This window comes from Plodia interpunctella, chromosome 3, assembly GCF_027563975.2.
Source record: "Plodia interpunctella isolate USDA-ARS_2022_Savannah chromosome 3, ilPloInte3.2, whole genome shotgun sequence".
Lineage (NCBI taxonomy): Eukaryota > Metazoa > Arthropoda > Insecta > Lepidoptera > Pyralidae > Plodia > Plodia interpunctella.
In genome coordinates, this window is record NC_071296.1 from 1,464,140 (window position 1) to 1,484,265 (window position 20,126).

Sequence of the window (20,126 nt, forward strand, 5' to 3'; positions counted from 1 at the left end):
ATTGTCAAGACAAATGATATTGGCAAAATGTGCATGTGTGTGAACTATTATCACGATCCAACAGACAGATATTAAAGTATTATCTTGATATGTTAGGCAGATTTTTGATAATATTCAGCTTAGACAATAGATAAGATCAATAAAGGCTAAAAAAAACTCATGCGTTTTGAGCTATGCAAATTCGATTACGCTACTTACAGTTAGGGCAATGGTATAGTTCCGGCTGAATGTGTGATACATCAGCAGGCCGGCAATAAATATAAATAAACAATCTATTCTTATAGAGGCAGTAAATAAATCACGCTAGTCGTTGTCGCCCGTGGGCCGTCATTGCATCGCAATTTGATGTAGACGGAGCGTGGCAACGCGTTTGTACCTTTTTAGCATTAATTGATTGATGTGTGTTTTAAAAAAACCTGATTTTATTGCATTAGAAGAGCGAGCAGACGATTGGTGTCACTCAGGGTTCCGTTTTCGGACCTGTTCCAATTGTGTTGCCGATATTTATAAATATTGATTGCTAAGCAAACATGGGTTAAAAATATATATCTGGCGCCTTTTAAACTTTAGCACATTATTTTTTGTATGTCATTGGAGACCTATGTCTCTTATAAAATACGTTAAGAACAAAACAATAAGTTCAAACAATTTGAGTCTTCAGCATTCAAAACCTCAATCTTACCAACCCAAACCAACAATGTTTGATCAAGTGAATCCGTCGTTTCATCCCAATTCTCGGCATTCTCCGTATTTATTTAATGAAATCAAAGCGGCGATCTCAGTTCGCGCCAAAAGAGCCGCACCTGGGCGTGCGCGGGCGCATCATTACGGACGAAGGTCGGTGCATCGCCTGACTCGCTGGTTTTTTGCGAGGATATTGCAGTTCGAGCCCCGGGCGAGGCATTCTTGTTTAGCAAAACCACCACTTGTTAGACAGTCGCTTCGATGTGTACTTTGTAGGCATTTGGAAGCTAAATCGTGCTTATTCATTATGTTGTTGGTGCAGTTTATATCCAAATCTAAAGCTCTGACTGTACCGATTTGAATTTCAATTGCAATTTTACGAAGTTTCAGTCGAATTTATTGTGCCAAAATGGTCGAAGTTTTTGAAACTTGCTTTAGAATTTCAAATACGATTAGTAAAAGTTTGAACTATATTACGAAGGCAGGATTTCCACAGTATCAGTTAAGTCCACAGGAGTCAAGTAAATAGTTTGGTAGTACGGGAGGCGCGCATCTCGGATATGAACGAAATCCAGAGGAGTCGTTGACCCCGCGGCGGTACGTCAAAGTAACAATGCGTCTGGGCGGGATCGCGACCATTTCACGATACACACTTGTAATGATCAACCGACTCGCTTTTTTTGTGTCGCAGTGTCGGATTTTATGTTGAGCAAGATGTGATTGTGATGTGACATACCGGAGACATATACCTATATTATGTATTGTGTTGAATGTCGTTTACATGTGTGTTCTGTCGTCGTTATATACTGTATGATTTTTTTCGTCTTACTCAACAAAGACGGGCACAGGCGCGGTAGACCGAAATCTTAATGAGGCAATACAATACAAAATTAAAACAATGAAAATTATACCTATAATACGTTTAATTTAATATTAGATTGTCTAAATTGAATAACATGAAAAGGTAATATAGGTGTAGTATAATTTTTAATAAGGTTTAGCTCATTTCACGGCGCCAACTAAAGAAACTTCTCTCTCGGATTGCGTATTGCTCAGGCAATAAACGTTTAAGTGGCCAAGTTGGTCAATTGAGCACCTACCCTCGGTACTAATCTCTAGCTGAGAATTGTTCGATGTTAACGATTTTAATACATGAGTTCTCTCGAACTCTATTTTTATTGAGATTACCTAGAAGGTATGTAATTTTCTGACATAATTTTCTATATAAAAATTAATAATTAAAAAAGTATCTGATTCGGCAAGATTTTTGGTGACCTCTAACTAAATGTAGCACTGTAAATATTATTATTAAACATCTGTCAACGTAAGAGATGAAATTTTTTATGCAAAGGCCCGGCAGGCAATAACAAGCCAACATTTATCTTGACTTACTCACAAAATACTAGATATTAGAAATACTATGATAACTGTTTGATACATGAATAAATTATATTTGAAAGTGGCTATAATTATACAAAAGTTATACAAATCAGTAGATAATATTGTTATGTGATCCGCAAATCACGTCTACCTCTACTTAAATATTCGCAAATTATTGTTGTTAAGTGCTTATGCGCATATTAACAAGTGTCGTGCCAATTGGAAACTGAACAAATCGTTTTTAATCTCGCACCATTATTCCTATAATCTGCTTGTGTTCATATGATTCAATAAATTTTATTGTATTTAAATCGATTCTCTTTTTTTAGTTAATTGTGATATGGATATTGAATTTATTTGGCAACTAAGCCTAAAGCACACCTTTTTCCGAATCCTACTGATATTATAAATGCGAAAGTATGTGAGGATGTATGTGTGTGTATGTTTGTTACTCTTTCACGCAAAATCTACTGGACCGATTGTTATGAAATTTGGTACACGGGTAGAATATAACCTGGAATAACACATAGGGCACATTTTATCCCGAAATTCCCACGGGAGCAAAGCCTCGGAGCGCAGCTAGTAAGAATATATTTTTTACGTGTGTGCAATGCCATATATAGCCCAGTAGGTTGGTTGCTTACAAGTAAACCCTCTTTAAATAAAACTAAATATTTATTGAAGACAATATTTACACTAGAAAAGTTAAGGGACAAAGTGCCCCCAGTAAATTCAGCTGCACAATGCGCAAGCGCATCGTGCAGGTCGCGTTCGCATTGAATTGCATTGCGAATTGAACGCGCGCGCTCACTTATATGATGATAGTTTGAAGCTACTCGTACAACTTCCAAATGTACGCTTTCTTATATAGCTGTTTTTTTTATATTTGATTCGCTCATGTGTGAAACAAAACCAAACTTGCACTGAGCAATGAGGCAGTTATCTGCAATTTTACATAGGTGTCACATTTAAGATTGAAATGTTCTAAAATAAGAAATAAATGCCCTTATTTTATTATTTATTTTATCTCACTCTGTCCCATAGACTACTTACCGACAGCGCCTTGACAATAACAAGAACCGGAAACGTAACATATTTAGTCCAGTCCTTTGCAGTTCACTTCTAGACGGTTATTCAGCCAGCATACTGAACTAATAAGTTATCAGCCTTCTAAATAACAAACCACGAAGTCGCCAGAAATATCAAATTATTTTCTGTGAAATAATTTGCAATGCAGTTGCGAACAGCGGCCCCCACTGGTTTCTCCCGTTAGGAATTTCCGAGGCAACGCTGAGACGGGACGCTGTAGCATATAGATAATATTTTGTAATAGGCTGACTGTATGAGTAATGTATTTTCTTTGATTTTTTTTTTATTTGGAAAATTGTGTTTCTCAAAGAAAACCTATAAGATTTTTAAAATTTACCTATTAAAATATATGGACGGCCTAGCGCACATTGTTCACCAAAGCGTACGGATATAGTGTCGATTGGAAAACATTGTATGAACAAACATCATTAATTTATTACTCATAGTAATGTAACTTTAGTTCTTACGCACAAGTAGCTAGCATTGTATGCGCAGACGTTGTTACATCAGAGCTATATTAATCTAGTAATCTGACTTATCGACTGATCAACTTGACTCTTAATATATTTTTTCTATCGGCCCTGCGGCTTCGCCCGGGTGAAACTTAATAATTTATCCACCTAAACGCGCCTCTGGAATCACAAAATCCCGCATCAAAATTCATAGGGACAGACAGACAACGAGAAGCGACTTTGTTTTATACTATGTAGTCATTTAGAGCATTGTTTATTGATATAAATTGCCCTAATATCAGTAATAAGGGTCCTTTGTTTACTTTGGAACCCTAAAAATTCAACTCTGTAGATGAATCGCTCCACGTACAATACAAATATAGGCCACATTCGCACGATATAGGTACTGTAGTCGTCGTAATATACATTTGTGGATGGACCTAGTTAATTTCTATGTAAAATGGTCCTCAGTTTTTGCAACGCACTGTACTATCACGGAATACGGTGTTAGTCAGCAAAATGTTTCAACACTTGTGATAACCTTTTGACGTTGTTATATTTCGTTTAAGTAAACGATTCACGAACATTCTAAATAATAAAGTTGTTAATAGATTTGCGTACTTTTTAGTAATTAAAAATGAATAAACTATAATGTATGGAGGCAGTTAGTAGGAAAAAAATATTCTAAAAATAGAATTATTTTCAAATATGATATGCCTGTAATTTTGACAGGTATCAAACGCGCAAATAATTTTTTATTTTTCCGGAGCAACCCGTAGACGAAACAGAAAGCGGGAAGCGACTTTATACTATGTGAATGTGATGCGCTTAATACGTCATAGCGACTGCCCTGTATAAGGTATCTTTTGTAATTGTAACGTCATATTTTAAGTATTTACATAAACGAGACATAACATAGAAAATTGCTAAGACATAATAAGTCTTAGCAATCAACATTCGGCCTATCTGCATAAAATTGTTCTTGACAAATGGTCAGTATATTTTATGGCACATAATTCATATGTAGTCACAATGGCCGACACGCTGTAACAAATCCTACAAGCCACCGATTAACTTAACAGTTCCATATTTGTTTTTATATTATTCCAATGTTAAAGAGTCGTTCAAGTAATTTATTATTGTTTAATCATTTAGATATCATTGTTTAATGATCGTTAATAAGTTTTAATTCTTCTCTAGTTTGATCAAAAAACGGCAGGCGATTTTGTTTTGTGTAGAATAATATTCTATTGACCGTACAAGTACGATACAAGCATGGAGACTTAAATTCAAAATCTATTTCGCGGTAATAAAGGTGAATGTATAGATTAAGTTGGTTTACGTTGACCTATTGTTTTCCGTTCGCGGCTTGCGACGAGTTGTCCGCCTGTGTTTCACTAGGTTCAATATGTAGGAGCTTTGTCAATTCTTGACCAGGAATAAGGACGGTTTATGTATCAGGTGTTGAGTACAATAATAAACGTGTATGAACTGCAGCTTTATGATTCGCACAATAAACTGGCCGTGGTGATAGTAATACACGCGATACGCAATCACTTACGACACGAAGCGGTGCCTAGTGCACATAAATATCGCCTTACATTACTAGTTGCAGTGTGCTCCGTTTTAATACCCCATACAGTCGCGACAAGAAATGAAATTTAAGATTTATACTTATCTTTTAGGTGATGAATGGATTGTGGAAATGTTGCTGAATATGAAAATGTTTCAAAAACCTTTAGTAGCATGCAATAATGTCCTCCATCCAGGGTGCCAATTCTACTAACGACATGTCGTTATCGGGTCTCAATAGTAGTCCTTTCTGCTCGTTAATAAGAGCCACTATTGAAAATAGTTTTATTTGTTAGCAGAGTTGAGAAACCCAGGTAGAATTAATATGAACATAATATAGTATCACTTCAATTGCATTATTTATAAGTCATTTGGTTGTGAAACTGTTCAATTAAAATTATTTGTATTTTTTTTTTCAGATGTCTCCTATCGAGGGACTTCGTGAGGCTAGGCAAGTGGTTTGTGCAGCCGTACGATGGCGACGAAGAGGACGTCGGTAACAGGTAAATTTACCTTTATTCCCTGTCAAAAAAGTTCCTTATCGCTTGGCAAATTATCATTAATCCTCCTAAAAACTTGTTTGTACAGTGTAAGTACGGATACTCTTTCAGAGTAGAACAATTACATAAAAACCATCGACTTTCGCTTCCGTATGCTCTGTATATTATAAGATAGATTAAAAATGTTTTTAATGAAAATGTACTAAAATTTTGATATTTTCCATGTGTACTTGATAGGAATTATTCATAACTAGATATTCTTCTCATATTAGTAGCCTGTCATTACTTTATAAGCGTGCTATCTAGTTAAAAATGGTCGTCTTCGAGATTCGCATCTCTCGGTTCTGTCTACCCCGTAAAGGATAAAGACATGATAGTGTTTATTAACAATACCAGTGAAGATAACTTAATTCATTATTGTGCTATGGAAGTTATGTTTGGAGCAGTTTTATTCCATGGGCTGTCGCCAAACGGAGGCTGATGGCAACGCCAGTCCTTAACTTCCTATATCGAAATGAAGATCTCTGTGTTTTACTCGTAAAGGCAGCAGAGTACGACTTCGTTCCCCTTCATACATTCTTATAGGAAAAATACATATGAGATAGATAAAAGAGATACTCGTATATATATTTACTTACCAGCTATTGCCCACATCTCCGCGCGCGATAGCCTATGTTTGTTTCAGGAATCTTTATTCATATATATTCTAAATTTCATCAAAATCCGCCCAGCAGTTTAGTTGTGAAAGCGTGACGAAGAGACTATTGCATTTATTCAATGTTGATAAAATAAATTAAATAACGTAGTAAAAATACAGAGTTGTATTAGTTAAACTGTATTGTGAGAGGGAGTGGTGTCTGGAATTGGTTCCAAAATAATCCTTTAATATAGATCATAAATGGACTATGTAAGCATGGACTAGCGACACAGGGTGTAAGAATTTCAGTTTAATTAACTGTAACTTTAAGACCTTCAACTAAAGTTAGTTTTCCACCTATGTTACAGCCCGTGGCACCTGTCATTCTCTTTCGCGTTCTTCCTCCACGGAGAGAGCACGGTGTGCGCGTCAGTGGACGTCCGGCAACACCCACCCGTCCGGACTCTGCCCCGCCGCAACCACCACAACAACCACCATCAGAAGGGTGAGCGTTACCATCGAATGTGTTATTAATAAAGTGTTGTCGCAGCTTTTATCTCTGGTCAGATGGACAGAAACTAGCACAATTAGAAACGTAGATAAATATCTATGATCACATATATAAATATTTGCCTGCGTTGAGATCGAACCCTAACGCGAATTTTGGTAAATAGAAGTTAATTTTAACGCAGATTATAGCCTATTTGCCACTATATACGTTACACATTAAGTATACTTATATTGGTGCTACTTTTATCGTAATGAAAATTAGGTTTGATTTCACGTTTTTCTGCGATCAAAGAACTACAGCGCTTCAAGTAGATGTGTTGTACGGCATTCATTATGTGGAGTGTGTCTTCCAGCATAGACCTCTACTCCTTCCATACATCTAATTTTTTTTTTCAGTGATCCTAGCGCCATTCGGTTTGGAGGGAACTCTGACCGGACGGTCGTGGAGCGACAGTGATGCGTGCACGGCTCGACTGCTGGACTCCTGGAGGCAGCTGTACCCGCTGGAGCAGGGCTGCGGGGCCGTTGAGGTTCGTTGTTTTGTGAAATCCTATTTGTTGCCAAGGGTTGTCAAAATATTAATGATGCTCTTCACTATAATTTACAAATTTTAAAGTATTTTTTAATTGCAGCATTGCCGTGTTTGTTCGCAGGTGTTGTGCGGCGGCGCCCGCATGCGGTACCCGGTGCCGTACGCGCTGGTGACGTCGCTGCAGGCCCGGCCCGCCCCGCCCCCCGACACCGCGGCCCGCGCGCGCCGCACGCTCACCGCACTCACCTCGCCCACGCCGCAGCTGCACCACGTCAGTATACATTCAGTATGCTGCAGTCGTCCGCCGCCGCTTGTCTACGCCCAAACGTCGTCGCAAGAGTTTTTCATGACTTCGAAATATTTACGCCACACTTGTCGGCTTCAAGTGTGTTGAAAAAACGTCGTCTGGCATACGCGTGTATTAATCATTTCATACACACTCGGCCTTTTTATAGCGCTCGGCTTCGCCTCGCGTTAAAATCGAACCTTGTACATAATAAATACGGTGTGCACGCTTCTATCATAATGTAGTATTATCACATAGTTATTAATAATTACCAATATATGTATGTAATTCTGTAACCATAATGACATAATATGGTTACAGCTTTACATAGTGCTAGTAATTAATATTCTTTTTCTTTCTATATAACTAATTTTAAATTCAATTGCTCAATGTTATAAATCAATAAGTTGGATCGGTTGGCGACTTGATCAATAAATTGGAAGTGGGAAATGGAGCTTTCTTCAAGATTTAGATTGTTCCGAATATTCTTCCTATAATAAAAGAAGCATTTCCTTAAAATAAGACTCAATTTTTGTAGCCTTTAACAAAGCTAAATTGGCCGCGTTGAATATTATGTTGCTTCTGACATACAATTTATTTAGTAGTTTTTAATTTCGTGCATCGTCGTAAGAGAAGACCTATGGTCACCAATGGACGGAAAAGAGCTATAATAACGATGTTGATAAACACAATCAATATTAATATTAATTGTAATGTTTGTATGTCCAGGCGGAGTCGTGCTACAGCGAATGCGCTTCGGAGAAGTCGCCAGACTTCGTCGACCCCACCCGCAAAGTCGCATGTTCCTGCAACAACAAGTTAGTCGAATTTGTCATTTGTATTTCATATCGTTATGCTACTTATATAGTAATATAATTTGTATGGGCGTGGCGTGTGTATATGTTACTATTGTGACAGGTTGATATTTTCTAACGAAATTAAAATGTACGCAATTTTAATCAGTGTTTTTAGGCAAAGTAGTCTTAATTCTCGAGCCATTATTGTCTCTATGTGTAGCAAGGAATTTGAAGACTTTCTGCTTAAATATACTGTCGAATATTTGCATTTAAAGGAAGTTAATTAAGCACAATGAAGTTCACATTTTAAATACAATTTAAATTAAGCATAATATATTCGATTGTGATAACGATCTCCATTGGCGAAAATGAAATTTAATGTCATAAAAATTGCGTTCCTGATCCGATATCAAAGTATAATTTAATCGCCATGGTAACAATGCATATGCCACAATATAATATATAGTAGATAGGAGCAGTATATAGATGTAGTGGTACGAGCGTTGTGTGTTGTGCATTTACAATATTTACGTATGTTATGTATGAGAGTATATTAGTATTGAAATGCATTTGTAACTCCGCTTTCCGTGCCCGGTGAAACTGAACCTATATTTTTTGGATCGTAAGGCGCGTTTTGCCGTGTACGGAATTGCGTGGAAGGGAAGCCGTGTAGATAGATAGGTAGATGTTTGCGAATGTTTTAATAGCCGGTATAATTAGTTTATAATTTAGTATTTATATAATTATATAACATAAGCAGTAGAGGGATGATGCCGCTTTGCACGCGAATACGATGTGTTCGGGTGCGTTGCTGACTAACGAAGAAATCGATTTTAATTTTTATGCATAAAATGTCAATTTAAAATAAGCCTTATGTTGTATTGATAAGGTTAAAAAATATTTTAATCAACGAAATTTTAAATGGAAAGAATGACAAAAGATTGTTTCGATTTCTTCGTTTGAAATTATGCGGAAAGGCTCTTGTCACACTTTCGATCTCGTGATTTTTTGTTTGTGGATTAAAAAATTGAGATTTAATTTCTGCTATCTTGTAGAATCAGCTTTTGAATTGTCGTTGTCAGAATCAGATCGGTGATACAAAAATTTGTTCCCAAAGTTTCTGATGTTTTTTATTTATGTATCAAATTACTATTTTAATTCCATATCGTTGCATATTTTGTTTAATCTTCACGCTCTCTTAGTCATTCTGTAATATTTTAATTTTGAGCGATTTTTCTTTACGTCCAAACGTTTAGATGTCTTCCGTTTTCTCCCATCCGTATCGACGATGGCAAATGATTTCCAGTTCGGAATGTAGCATCGCGATGTAGGACATATGTAGCGGAGGTAGGAGTAAGAGATAGGAGAGTGTGACTGGTGTCGGTACGCGGGCTAGCGTGATGTTGCTGCAGGTGGCGGCGGCGGCGCGCGCGCCCCCGCCCCCCCGACCCCTTCCACCGCCGCGCCTCGCCGCTCCGCGCCCGCCGCCACAGGGACCACACGTGAGTACTGCCACACTCTAACTGGCTAGGTATACATACTATTTTATTTTTAAACGTCAGTTCGTAAAACACGCTAGGCGGATTTATGGTCGCTAGGTGAACGTATTAGAGTCGCCATAAAAATAAAATTTATATTGTGAAGTTTATTTGAAGTTATCAATATTATAAAATGACGTTAGAGTAAATGATGACTTAGAATAAATTACGTATTGCATTAATCGATTATTGTAATTATATTTATAATATGCAAACATAAAGCATCTGACTAATAGAAATACAAATATTTCGATATCATTAACAAATCCTAGATTTTTTAAAACGCAAGCTATTCGACTGTCTTCAAAAAATATCATCTTTACCTAGCCTTATCTACCAATCACAAGAAAAGGAAAACATATTTTTCTACTACTATTTTTCTACTTCAGTTCGCTGAAACACTATACTTGAATAACTCTCTCATCAGTGTGGCGCTAATAATTAAAATGTGAATCAAATTATTTTCAAACATTCGTTATATAAACGCGACTAAAGTGTTATTCTTATATCCACTACCAGCTCCACACTGGTGAATTACTCTACTTTAAGTTCCTTATCACACATTCTGGCTGCTAAGGTTCTGTCTTCATGTACCACGATGTTGATAAGTAGCTTACGTTCTCGTCAGAAAAATGGTAACAAATAAGGTTAAGGCTCCATGCACCTATTTGTTGTGACGAATTTTCGAGCGTAGCCATATCATCGTAATATCATAGGTTTTAACCAAAAATCATTGACACGCTCACTGCGGCTCGCTTAAATAACACCGCAAGCCAGTGTTGATCAAATTTTGTAGGGGAATATTGCTCGCGAAAACAGGTCTGGCGTGTATCGCTGTCAGTGGGGGAGATTTGTAAAATACACCACGCGTGTTATGCCGCAGTCAAAGTGAATTTTTTTGTTAATTATATACGACTTAAATGGAAACGCTCGCAAAGCCGCACAGTTTACTTAATAGTGAGCCACAAATTATGCAATGTCGCTTATTTTTGCATGTGTATACTGTACAAGAATGATTTATCATTATTTATCGCATTTTAGATCTATGGTGCATGATTACATAAGCAAATGCCTGTTTGTCATATATTGCATGCTTTGTGTCTTCTAATAATATATATATATATGATATACATAATTCATTGATGGATTTTATAAGGCATACTTGTATATTATGTTAAATCTGGTATGGTAAACAGAAAAATATGATATATATTTTCATTCCACATTCCATTGGTGTTTAATGTAATACAGGTTTGATTTAAAGAGCACATTGTGTTTATTGTAACCTTACTTTGTTGCTTAAAGGCCAGTGCAGACCTAATACATGCGTAGCCGTGCACGTTTATTATATGGAATTTTTACGAGTGTGTCCACGCCAGACACAATTCCATACAATAAACGCGTACCGTTACACATTACGCATTTAGTCTGTGCCGGTCTTAATTCATACAAAATGTATCAACTACGTAAGGTGTGCCATCATCACGTCCAATAATAACATCTACCTCTCATCTCAAGGCTCGTTCGATTTGTCTTAAAAAAAATATCATTCAGTTCAAAATGTTTTTTCATTGTGAAATTTGCTGTTTTGTTCGAAAAGTGACCTCAATATTTTTGCATATTATATGTACGCCGTGTCCCATTTCATGCTGTAAAATTTTTTGAGATTAATATTGGTCGCTTTTCGTACATTGCATTCATTTAAATGTCAACCAAGACAAGGCCCACAGCTCAGGTGTGGTAAATATCCATATTTGTTCATTAAAATTATATTATTGTGCTAATTAATGTTATTCAAGAAGCTAGATTTCCACTTTGCAATTCCATGACTTATTTTAGTCTCAAAACAGCTAGCTAGCAAAATAACAAATAAATTTTGTTAAAAAGGAAACTGGATCATCTTTATCACAAAGATGCGTCTCTAGGAATCTTATTTCTGCAGTAAATAATATTTTAAAAAATATCGGTCCAGTTGTTTTTGAGTTGAACTTACAAAAATAGAAATCTTCCTTATTTTTATTTTTGTAAGTTTAAATAAATAAACTCAAAAATAACGACTGATTTTGATTAAATTTGTCATAAAGATAAACTATTCTTAGCGAATAAACAAGACTCACAGGCGGTTGGAAGAAAGTTAGTCAAATTCAATTTTTCATTAAAAAAAAATGTTATTTTGCCACTGTTTTGTTACTAAAAGCTCTTTGCACAGGTACGTTTATATAACACAAAAGGCTAAAAGATTCCTGATTTAATCTTAACCTTGTCACCGCACAGAGCGACACGCGGCGCAGGCGCATGCTCCCCGGGCAGCGGCGGCGGCTCCCCCGCGCCCCCCGCCTCCGCCCCCTCCTCCGCCGGCGCGCCCTCCGCCTCCCCCCACCACCAGCCGCCCGCGCAGCAGGTATGTCAGCCAACATACTGCTACTTGTTTATGTATTAAACTTTATTGTTTTAAGTTACAAGGAGAAAACCCACTCCATTAATATTGCCAAAAAAGTAGTTGTGTGTGCTTCATTCCACTTATGACTACGATCTTTAGTCACAAGGGATAAGACCGTAAGGAGGAAGATTATTCAAAGTAAAATCATACTATGTCTTAATATTACTATATCCCATACAGACTGTGAGCGGCGTACCGCCATCGCTTCACACGCCGGCGCCTACCCCCGACCCCCTGGCGCCCCCCACCCCCGCACCACCTTCAGCGCCAGGAACCAAGCTCTTTGCACAGGTACGTTTATATAACTACTTTGATTCTTTATTACCTTATTCTTGAAACCGATCTGGAAGGAATAATAATGATTTTCATTAAACTTTTTTCCTTCCTGCCCTATATATATATATATTAAAGCACTTGAAAGCTATAGACTCTTTGAAAAAAGTTTACTCCATTAGGGCAGGAAGGAAAAAAGTTTAATGAAAATAATTTTTATTCCTTATAGAGAATTGTATGTTATTAGGGAATATAACGAAAAGACCGACGCATATGTCATTAAAAACTCAAGAAGAAGAAAGGCTGAAGCGCTTTCGCGATAAGGCCGCCTGTTTCTTCTATAAATGGTGCAATAGCTCTCTAACTCACCATTCATTTATCATCATCAACATTAATTCATCTATCAAGTTGTGAAATGCGACAGGGCGATTCCCCACCGAGCGGGTCGGCGAACAACTCCAGCAGCCAGGCGGAGGCGCCGGCGCTGGAGCTGCTGAAGCGGCCGGCGCTGCCGCCGCCGGAGCCCCGCGCGGACCCGCTGGAGGACGAGCACTCGCTGCACATGCTCTACGACTACACCACCGTCTACGCTTGGTGAGTGGGCTGTGGGGCCACATTGCCTAAAAGTCTAAGCATTTATACAGAAATTACACCTGCGCAGGTACTTCTGTTACGTCAAATTTTAGATTATTAGAATTTCTCTGCGCAAGCGGAACAGACATGATTTTCATACTAACTTTCACCCCCCAAAAATAGTTGGGGGTTGATTTTTGAAAAATGTACGAACGTTATCAACGGAAGTCTTTAATTACACGCATACCAGATTTCATCAAAATCGTTCCAGTGGTTTAGCCGAGAAAGCGGAACAAATCGTATTTTCGTATATAGGTACATAAAAATAATTGTAAATATAATCTATCACTATCCACAAGTAACTAAACCAAATTGGCCTTATTTATTTCAAAAACCAAACATTTTTTAAACTAATTTATGTGTCTGAGATAGTAGATAGGTAATATCAAATTTGGACTCTATCGCTTTAACATCAGTGTCGTCTTTTGCAAAATTTTTGATAAAAATAATGCTGTGAATATCTGTGTGTTGAATGCTACTTTGGCTACGACAGGTATGAGTTGATTCATCTCAGAACACTTGAATTATTTTCTGAAAAGTTTGATTTTATTAGTATTTTTAGTTGCCGTTAAGTCGCCATTGATTTAAATAATACGCAAAGTTATGTAGACAAAATTAATAAAAACAATTTAAAAATTGTTTATTCATATGTATAATTTAATCACACTTGCAATAAATGAGATTTACCAATGAGTTTTATATAAAAGTATTGGCATTTCATGAATCTTATTTTGAATGCCTATAACTACCCAAAGTTGTACTATCTATACACCCAATTAGGCACTTACTTTGCATGTCATTTGTGAAGCATACATGTAGAAAAATAAATTGTTTGTCCCCGACTTTGCGAGTAGTTCAAACGGTCATACTTGACACGAGACAGTCCAGTGTGAATCTTTACCTCGCTATATTACAAGCCGCAATGCGCAGTGCGATCGTTCGAGACAACGTATAGCATGTTACAACTTTATACCAAGGCGACATTATCCTTTGTTTTGGCATGACATTATACCTACATTGATTTTTATCGCTATTTTATTGTGGCTAAATTTGTTTTTGGAAATTTTGATGTACTTTTTTTTAATACGTGCCTGGCGTGGGCGTAAATATGTCCGTCGATTTCGAATTTCGAATAAAATATATCTGGAAAAATAATCTCCAATATTCATACTTTCGATTTTATAATTTTATGTTATTTTTCATTGTAATCTTATGTGCTCATATAAAATTTAGCCCAATGAAGTTTTTTGTGACTTTTTCGTTCTGCCAACCGTTACCTGCCGGCGGGTGCGGGGAGCGGGGCGAACTCCAGCCGAAGTCCCAAACAAAAAACCGAATCGCGGCGATTTGTGAATTAATTATTCTGTATTTTCACCAGTGGTAAACCAATTAACAGTCCACTCTTCTCATAATTTATCACCTTAGATTGATTCCCAATAGGTTTATTAGAGTTCTTACTGTATGAAAAAATATTGTGGATACATTACACTCTTTTACGCCTTACACATAAAGTTACGCCCACGCCCCAACCTTTTCACTCGCTAACAACATATTTATCACCCAGGCTGGAGCATCCGGTGAAGCGTTTCAAAAGCGAAGAGAACAGTTGGAGCGAAGAATTAGCGTTGGGTTCCCGCGGAGGGGATCTTTATGCGGGACACGAACACACCACCATGGCGACCCTGCTGCCGACAGCTGATGTTGACATCAAGCAGGAGAAGCAGGACCATGTGAGTATATTATTTTTATAATTGTTTAGCTGTTGCCTCGCGGTAGTTTTTGTTTCACCTCGGGTCATTATTACTACTACTATTTACTATCTATTCTATTTACAATCATCAGATCCGTTTACCCGTGAAAGCGAGACAGACAGATTTTAGCATGTATAATATTATATAATATGGTGTCTTGTTTTTATCGGATCTTAAGCTTAAGCCGACGTAATGGCTGAGAAAGGAACCGAGAAAACGCTCAGATGTGACAATGATCCATTTCAGTGTTTCAGTGTATTGTACGACTTCAGTCTGATCTCATAACAATGTGATCTTTGTAATATCTCTCGTTTACAAAGAAATTCACAATGGCGTTTGTATCCAGGAAGATCTCTTCCAACCAATTGAATATATGAAAGAACATAATTTTTTTAGGAGGACGTAAAAGAGTACAAGAACCTATTCACATCGGACGGCCTCTGTCCAACCTTGAAGGACCTCGACCAAATATTCGACAACTCTGACGATGCGGCCAGTGGCGATGAGTCGGTAAGACTTGTGAGTGTACGCCCTTCTTTACATTACTTATTGTTGTATGACGTGTTGTGTTTATGATGGATTGTTTTGTCGTCTACCTGATATGTAATAAATTTTGAGGAGAAAAAGTAGGACAGTGGACCCTGGGCTCTAACACTGGGAAAGAAACAGAAAAAACGCAAAGTTGAGAGATATTTATGTTGCCCATCTGTCATATTTAATGAGCATAATTTAAAATATTGATCAATGTGTAGTGGTTTTCATGTTACTTGGAAATGTCTTACTGATCGAATACTACAAATAATGAGTTCCTTATTTTAGTGGCCGTCAAAGCGTGATAGACAGTCTTTCGCATTTTAAATTTTAGTTTGGATATGGATTTTGCATGATTGTAAAAGTGATTTGATAACAAGTCAATTCACAAAAATCTAGTCTTTTGATTGATAATACGTCTTTTTCCAAGACTCGATTGACGTTGAATCAAGAATACCTGTCCCCAGCTGGCCGTGCAAACCCCTCCCGACTCGAACAAATCAATCGAGGAGTCCCGCTACATGCGCGGCGGCTGCGTGCGCGCAGAGGAGCTGAGCAAGATGTTCCCGACGCCGCCCAGCATGGAGCCGCACACGCAGCCGTCCCCGGGGTTCTCTCTGCCGGAAGAAGCGACGCAGACCCATTCGTTCACTCACTCTGGTCACGTGGTCACTCACTCCCACTCGCGACATCTGCTCGCCGGCTCGCCTCCGCCGGATCCTATTGAGGTTAGTCTAAATTGACAAATTCGACGGAATTTTGATTTCTTTGATCAATTATAATCACCGAGTTTTTAAACGTAATTTTGTTATGCTATAGAGAAAAGGTATAAAGAAGTTATTTATTAGAAGGAACATTTCCGGCAAACTCTTTTCTTTGTGATACAAAAGAAAGATAAATACGCTACACTGGTAAAATTTTAGGTTGACAAGTTTTAACTAGATCAAACCAAAAAAGAATAAACGCGTAGTCTAGTTAACAGTTACTATCCGAAATCATCGCAAATTCATCACTATTACTCTCATAGAGTATTGAAATCTATGCGTTACTGCTGCAGGGATTATATCGAGTTCAATCAGGATTCCAAATTAACATATATATTTTTTAAACCAAATTTCATCTCCCACAGGATTGGTCGTATGTGTTCAAGCCGCCCACGATATACAAATACGTGGGCTCCTCTAAATACGCTCCGTTGACGTCGCTGCCGTCGCAGCAGCTGCCCCCCGTGCCGCTGCCCCCCGCCGCCGTGTACCGCCCCCGCTGGCAGCAGGACAAGCCGAGGGGGGAGGCGAACCGGCAAGGTATTGTCATTCAATTATAACTATACGATATTAATATTGTATTATAAATAATACCTTTGTCTTTTGTATTTTGATACCTGTGCATCGACAGTAGAAATAGCAAGACAATCTTGAACATAAATTACTTGGATGTCATAAGAATGTTTTGTTTCTCGATTCTAATGATTCGTTGTTGGAAGTATATAATTTCTCCATATAAATAAACTCGTTCATTACCTGAGGCGAAATTGTGATATGATTTCGATTGTGATGATAACCGTATCGGAATGTGATTGTTTGGATCAAATTGCTACACGTTTCGACGATCAAAATCCAATTACAAACCCGAACTACGCATACTGAAAGCAAAACTAATTGACATAATTAAGTGTTGAAGTAATTAGTACTTTAAACTTAGTTACGACGTTTAATATAGCTTACAAACATCACCTAACATAACATTATCCCGCAGCCGGCGTCAAACGAAGCGCGTCACCTCAAGCGGAAACGCGCGAAGCGACGCGCAACCGACGCGCGTGTTCCTCCACCCCCGCGGGGGGCGGGGCGGCGCCGGACGCCGCGCCATCCGTCGCGCCCGCGCCTTCGCCCGCGCCGCGACTTCCCATACAAGAACCCTCGTCTCCCAGGCCAACTCACGCGGCCTGTCCGTTGCTGCTTAACGTGCTCCTAGCTGATACGGTCTTGAATGTCTTTCGAGACCACAACTTCGATAGCTGCACGCTATGTGTCTGCAACGCTGGACCTAGAGTGAGTATTTTATATTTTGAAAATTTCTATAAGTTTCTCGGGTCTCAGTAGCAATTTTTGAGACGCGTCTATTTTACTGAAATCTTAATGAATTAATGTTTATTGCTAATTATCACGGACTTTAATTATACTTCAAATATCTTCAAATTTCAAGCTTTCCCCCGCGTCACATGTTTCTCAGTGTATATTGCGACCGTCCCACTCTTGCGACCGCCCTTTGCTGCCAATTGCTTTACTGGCAAATATTCCTAGCACTTTGTATGTTTGCATTCGAGCATAGTTCCAGTATAAATAGAGATATATATGCAACTTTCTCGCATGACGCATCAATAGATAGATTGTCCATACTATTTGAGCGCGTCACTTTAGAAATCTTAATCTCAACGCTCTGCGCTGCCACTAAAATCTTATTGCCCTTGCCTGAATTATTTTTTTTTATTTGCCTGCTTCGAATTTTCCAGTTGTTACTTCTCTAATGGCCAGTTACGTACGTGTCATACCTATTAACTATTTTGTAACTTAACGAAATTATTACTTTTCATGAATCCATTGCTCTCAAGCAGGCAAACAGGCATGCGGCCCACCTGATGCTAATCGGTCGCCGCGGCCTATGGACGCTTGCAACACCGCAGCGTCCCAATGTGAGGAAAACTATTGTTAAATAAATGGAATGTTTTTAATGGAATGTGCCGTTTTTCAGAACGTGGGCAACATTCGTGGTGCGGACGCTGCCACATACCTGCCCAGCCCCTCCGACCCCAGAGCCGGCGAGGACGATGTCGGCCGGTGCAGCTGCGGGTTCAGCGCCATCGTCAACCGGCGGCTGTCTCACAGAGCCGGTCTCTTCTATGAGGTGGGTCACACAGACAGTTTTGACTGATTTTAAAATTTCTCGAGGCGACAATAATTGTGGAATAGTAATCGTAATTATAGTATGTTAAATACTATATAGAGTTGTATTTTTTGTCAAATATTTAAAAATAACATTTATTTCTATTATTCTTTTCGACCATGTACTTTATGTATGTTGTTATTCTATAAGTAAAAAATAATAATGGCAAGTCCTTCTGGCATGATAGGAACCAACATTGTTTAAATTAGTTTTTCGGCATTTCTTGGTCTTTCCGTCTTTCCGACATTCAATATTCATTTCGCTACAAATTTTGAACGGCCGAACCGATTTTCATGAAACATGGCTTAGAGCACTCGGGATAAACAACGAAAATCGGTTCTCGTTTGGGAGTTACGATGCCACAGGCAGACACGTTAAACTTATAACACCCCTCTTATTGCGTCGGGGGGTTTAAAAGTGATGATTGAATATCTGAATGAATGTATCGACGTTGACATTATCCCGTTGTCGGGCAGGACGAGATGGAGATCACGGGCCTCGCGGAGGAGCCGACGTCGCACAACGACAACTGGTTCCTGGACGTGGCAGAGATGGTGGGCGCCGCGTGCGTGGGCGGCGCGGCCGGAGCCACGTCCGCGCTCGCGCGCGCCGCCTCCTCCTCCTCCTCCTCCTCCTCCGCCTCGTCCGCCGCGCCCGGACCAGACCACCTCGCGCTCAACGTGCTCGAGTAAGTGTTTTTTCTTTTTGTGTCCCACTTGCTAGGCAAAGGCCTCCCCCTTTCTGTCTTTCGAAGGTTCGAGTGAGTTACGCATTACGAATTTAAATATTCATGTTCATTCCTGACTTTTGAGGTCCGTCCGTTAGTGTTTTTTTGAACTTTCGCACTTTGAATACATAAAACTATATAATTTATATGTGGTCGTCCAAATCAAAAGGGACCTTATGGCGACTAGCACTTTGGTCTTTATTGCATTATAATAATTTTCTTCGAGTTGACTAAGCCATGCGGAATATGACTATAAAACATAACAAAAAGAATGGAATATTATACATGCGAATGTAAGTTTGTTTGTTACCTTTTCATGCATTATCTACTGAAACGATTGTTATGAAATTTGATGCACGGGTAGAAAATAACGTGGAATAACACATAGGGTACTTTGTATCCGGAAAATCCCACGGGAGCGAAGCCCCGGGGCGCAGCTAATTACATAAATTTTGAGAGCTATGTGTTCGTATGCAGATATTCAGACGGGGGCGCGGCGGCGACGCGGGCGCTGCGGGCGGCAGGCGGCGCGACGGCGGGCGCGGGCGCGGTGCACCGCTGGCCCTTCATCGGGGCGCGGGCGCCGCGCTCTACGCGCGATGTCGTCAGGTAACACATTACCTCATCACTGCCAAATCTTATTATGACGTTTCTCGTAACATGTTGTTACATTCCGATATTATATGTCCATTTTTTCGATGTAGGTACCGATTCGTGAAACGTTTTTTACTGATGATTTAATAAATCATTTTGGCTTTGAAATATTGACAACTCGTCATGTTAATCGTTCAAAATCAAATCATTTTATTTGCTTAAATATACAATATCCACATAATGGTTTAGAACAAGCC

At 38.8% G+C, this 20,126-nt stretch overlaps 1 protein-coding gene across 4 annotated transcripts in view; it reads left to right on the forward strand.

Annotated features, from left to right (window-relative positions):
- Nucleotides 1-20,126, forward strand: part of skd (skuld) — a 73,889-nt gene that overhangs the window by 39,116 nt on the left and 14,647 nt on the right. For 2 of the 4 annotated variants that reach the window (XM_053767050.2, XM_053767058.2), the window contains exons 4-20: nt 5,597-5,680; nt 6,683-6,819; nt 7,221-7,354; nt 7,478-7,627; nt 8,372-8,460; nt 9,852-9,941; nt 12,252-12,378; nt 12,598-12,708; nt 13,115-13,284; nt 14,888-15,053; nt 15,471-15,593; nt 16,073-16,333; nt 16,735-16,909; nt 17,361-17,656; nt 18,357-18,509; nt 19,025-19,236; nt 19,753-19,884. In XM_053767050.2, the coding sequence (XP_053623025.1) occupies nt 5,597-5,680; nt 6,683-6,819; nt 7,221-7,354; nt 7,478-7,627; nt 8,372-8,460; nt 9,852-9,941; nt 12,252-12,378; nt 12,598-12,708; nt 13,115-13,284; nt 14,888-15,053; nt 15,471-15,593; nt 16,073-16,333; nt 16,735-16,909; nt 17,361-17,656; nt 18,357-18,509; nt 19,025-19,236; nt 19,753-19,884 (2,610 nt within the window). The remainder of the gene's footprint in view (nt 1-5,596; nt 5,681-6,682; nt 6,820-7,220; nt 7,355-7,477; nt 7,628-8,371; nt 8,461-9,851; nt 9,942-12,251; nt 12,379-12,597; nt 12,709-13,114; nt 13,285-14,887; nt 15,054-15,470; nt 15,594-16,072; nt 16,334-16,734; nt 16,910-17,360; nt 17,657-18,356; nt 18,510-19,024; nt 19,237-19,752; nt 19,885-20,126) is intronic. The other 2 variants (XM_053767066.2, XM_053767073.2) reach the window with 2 other exon arrangements.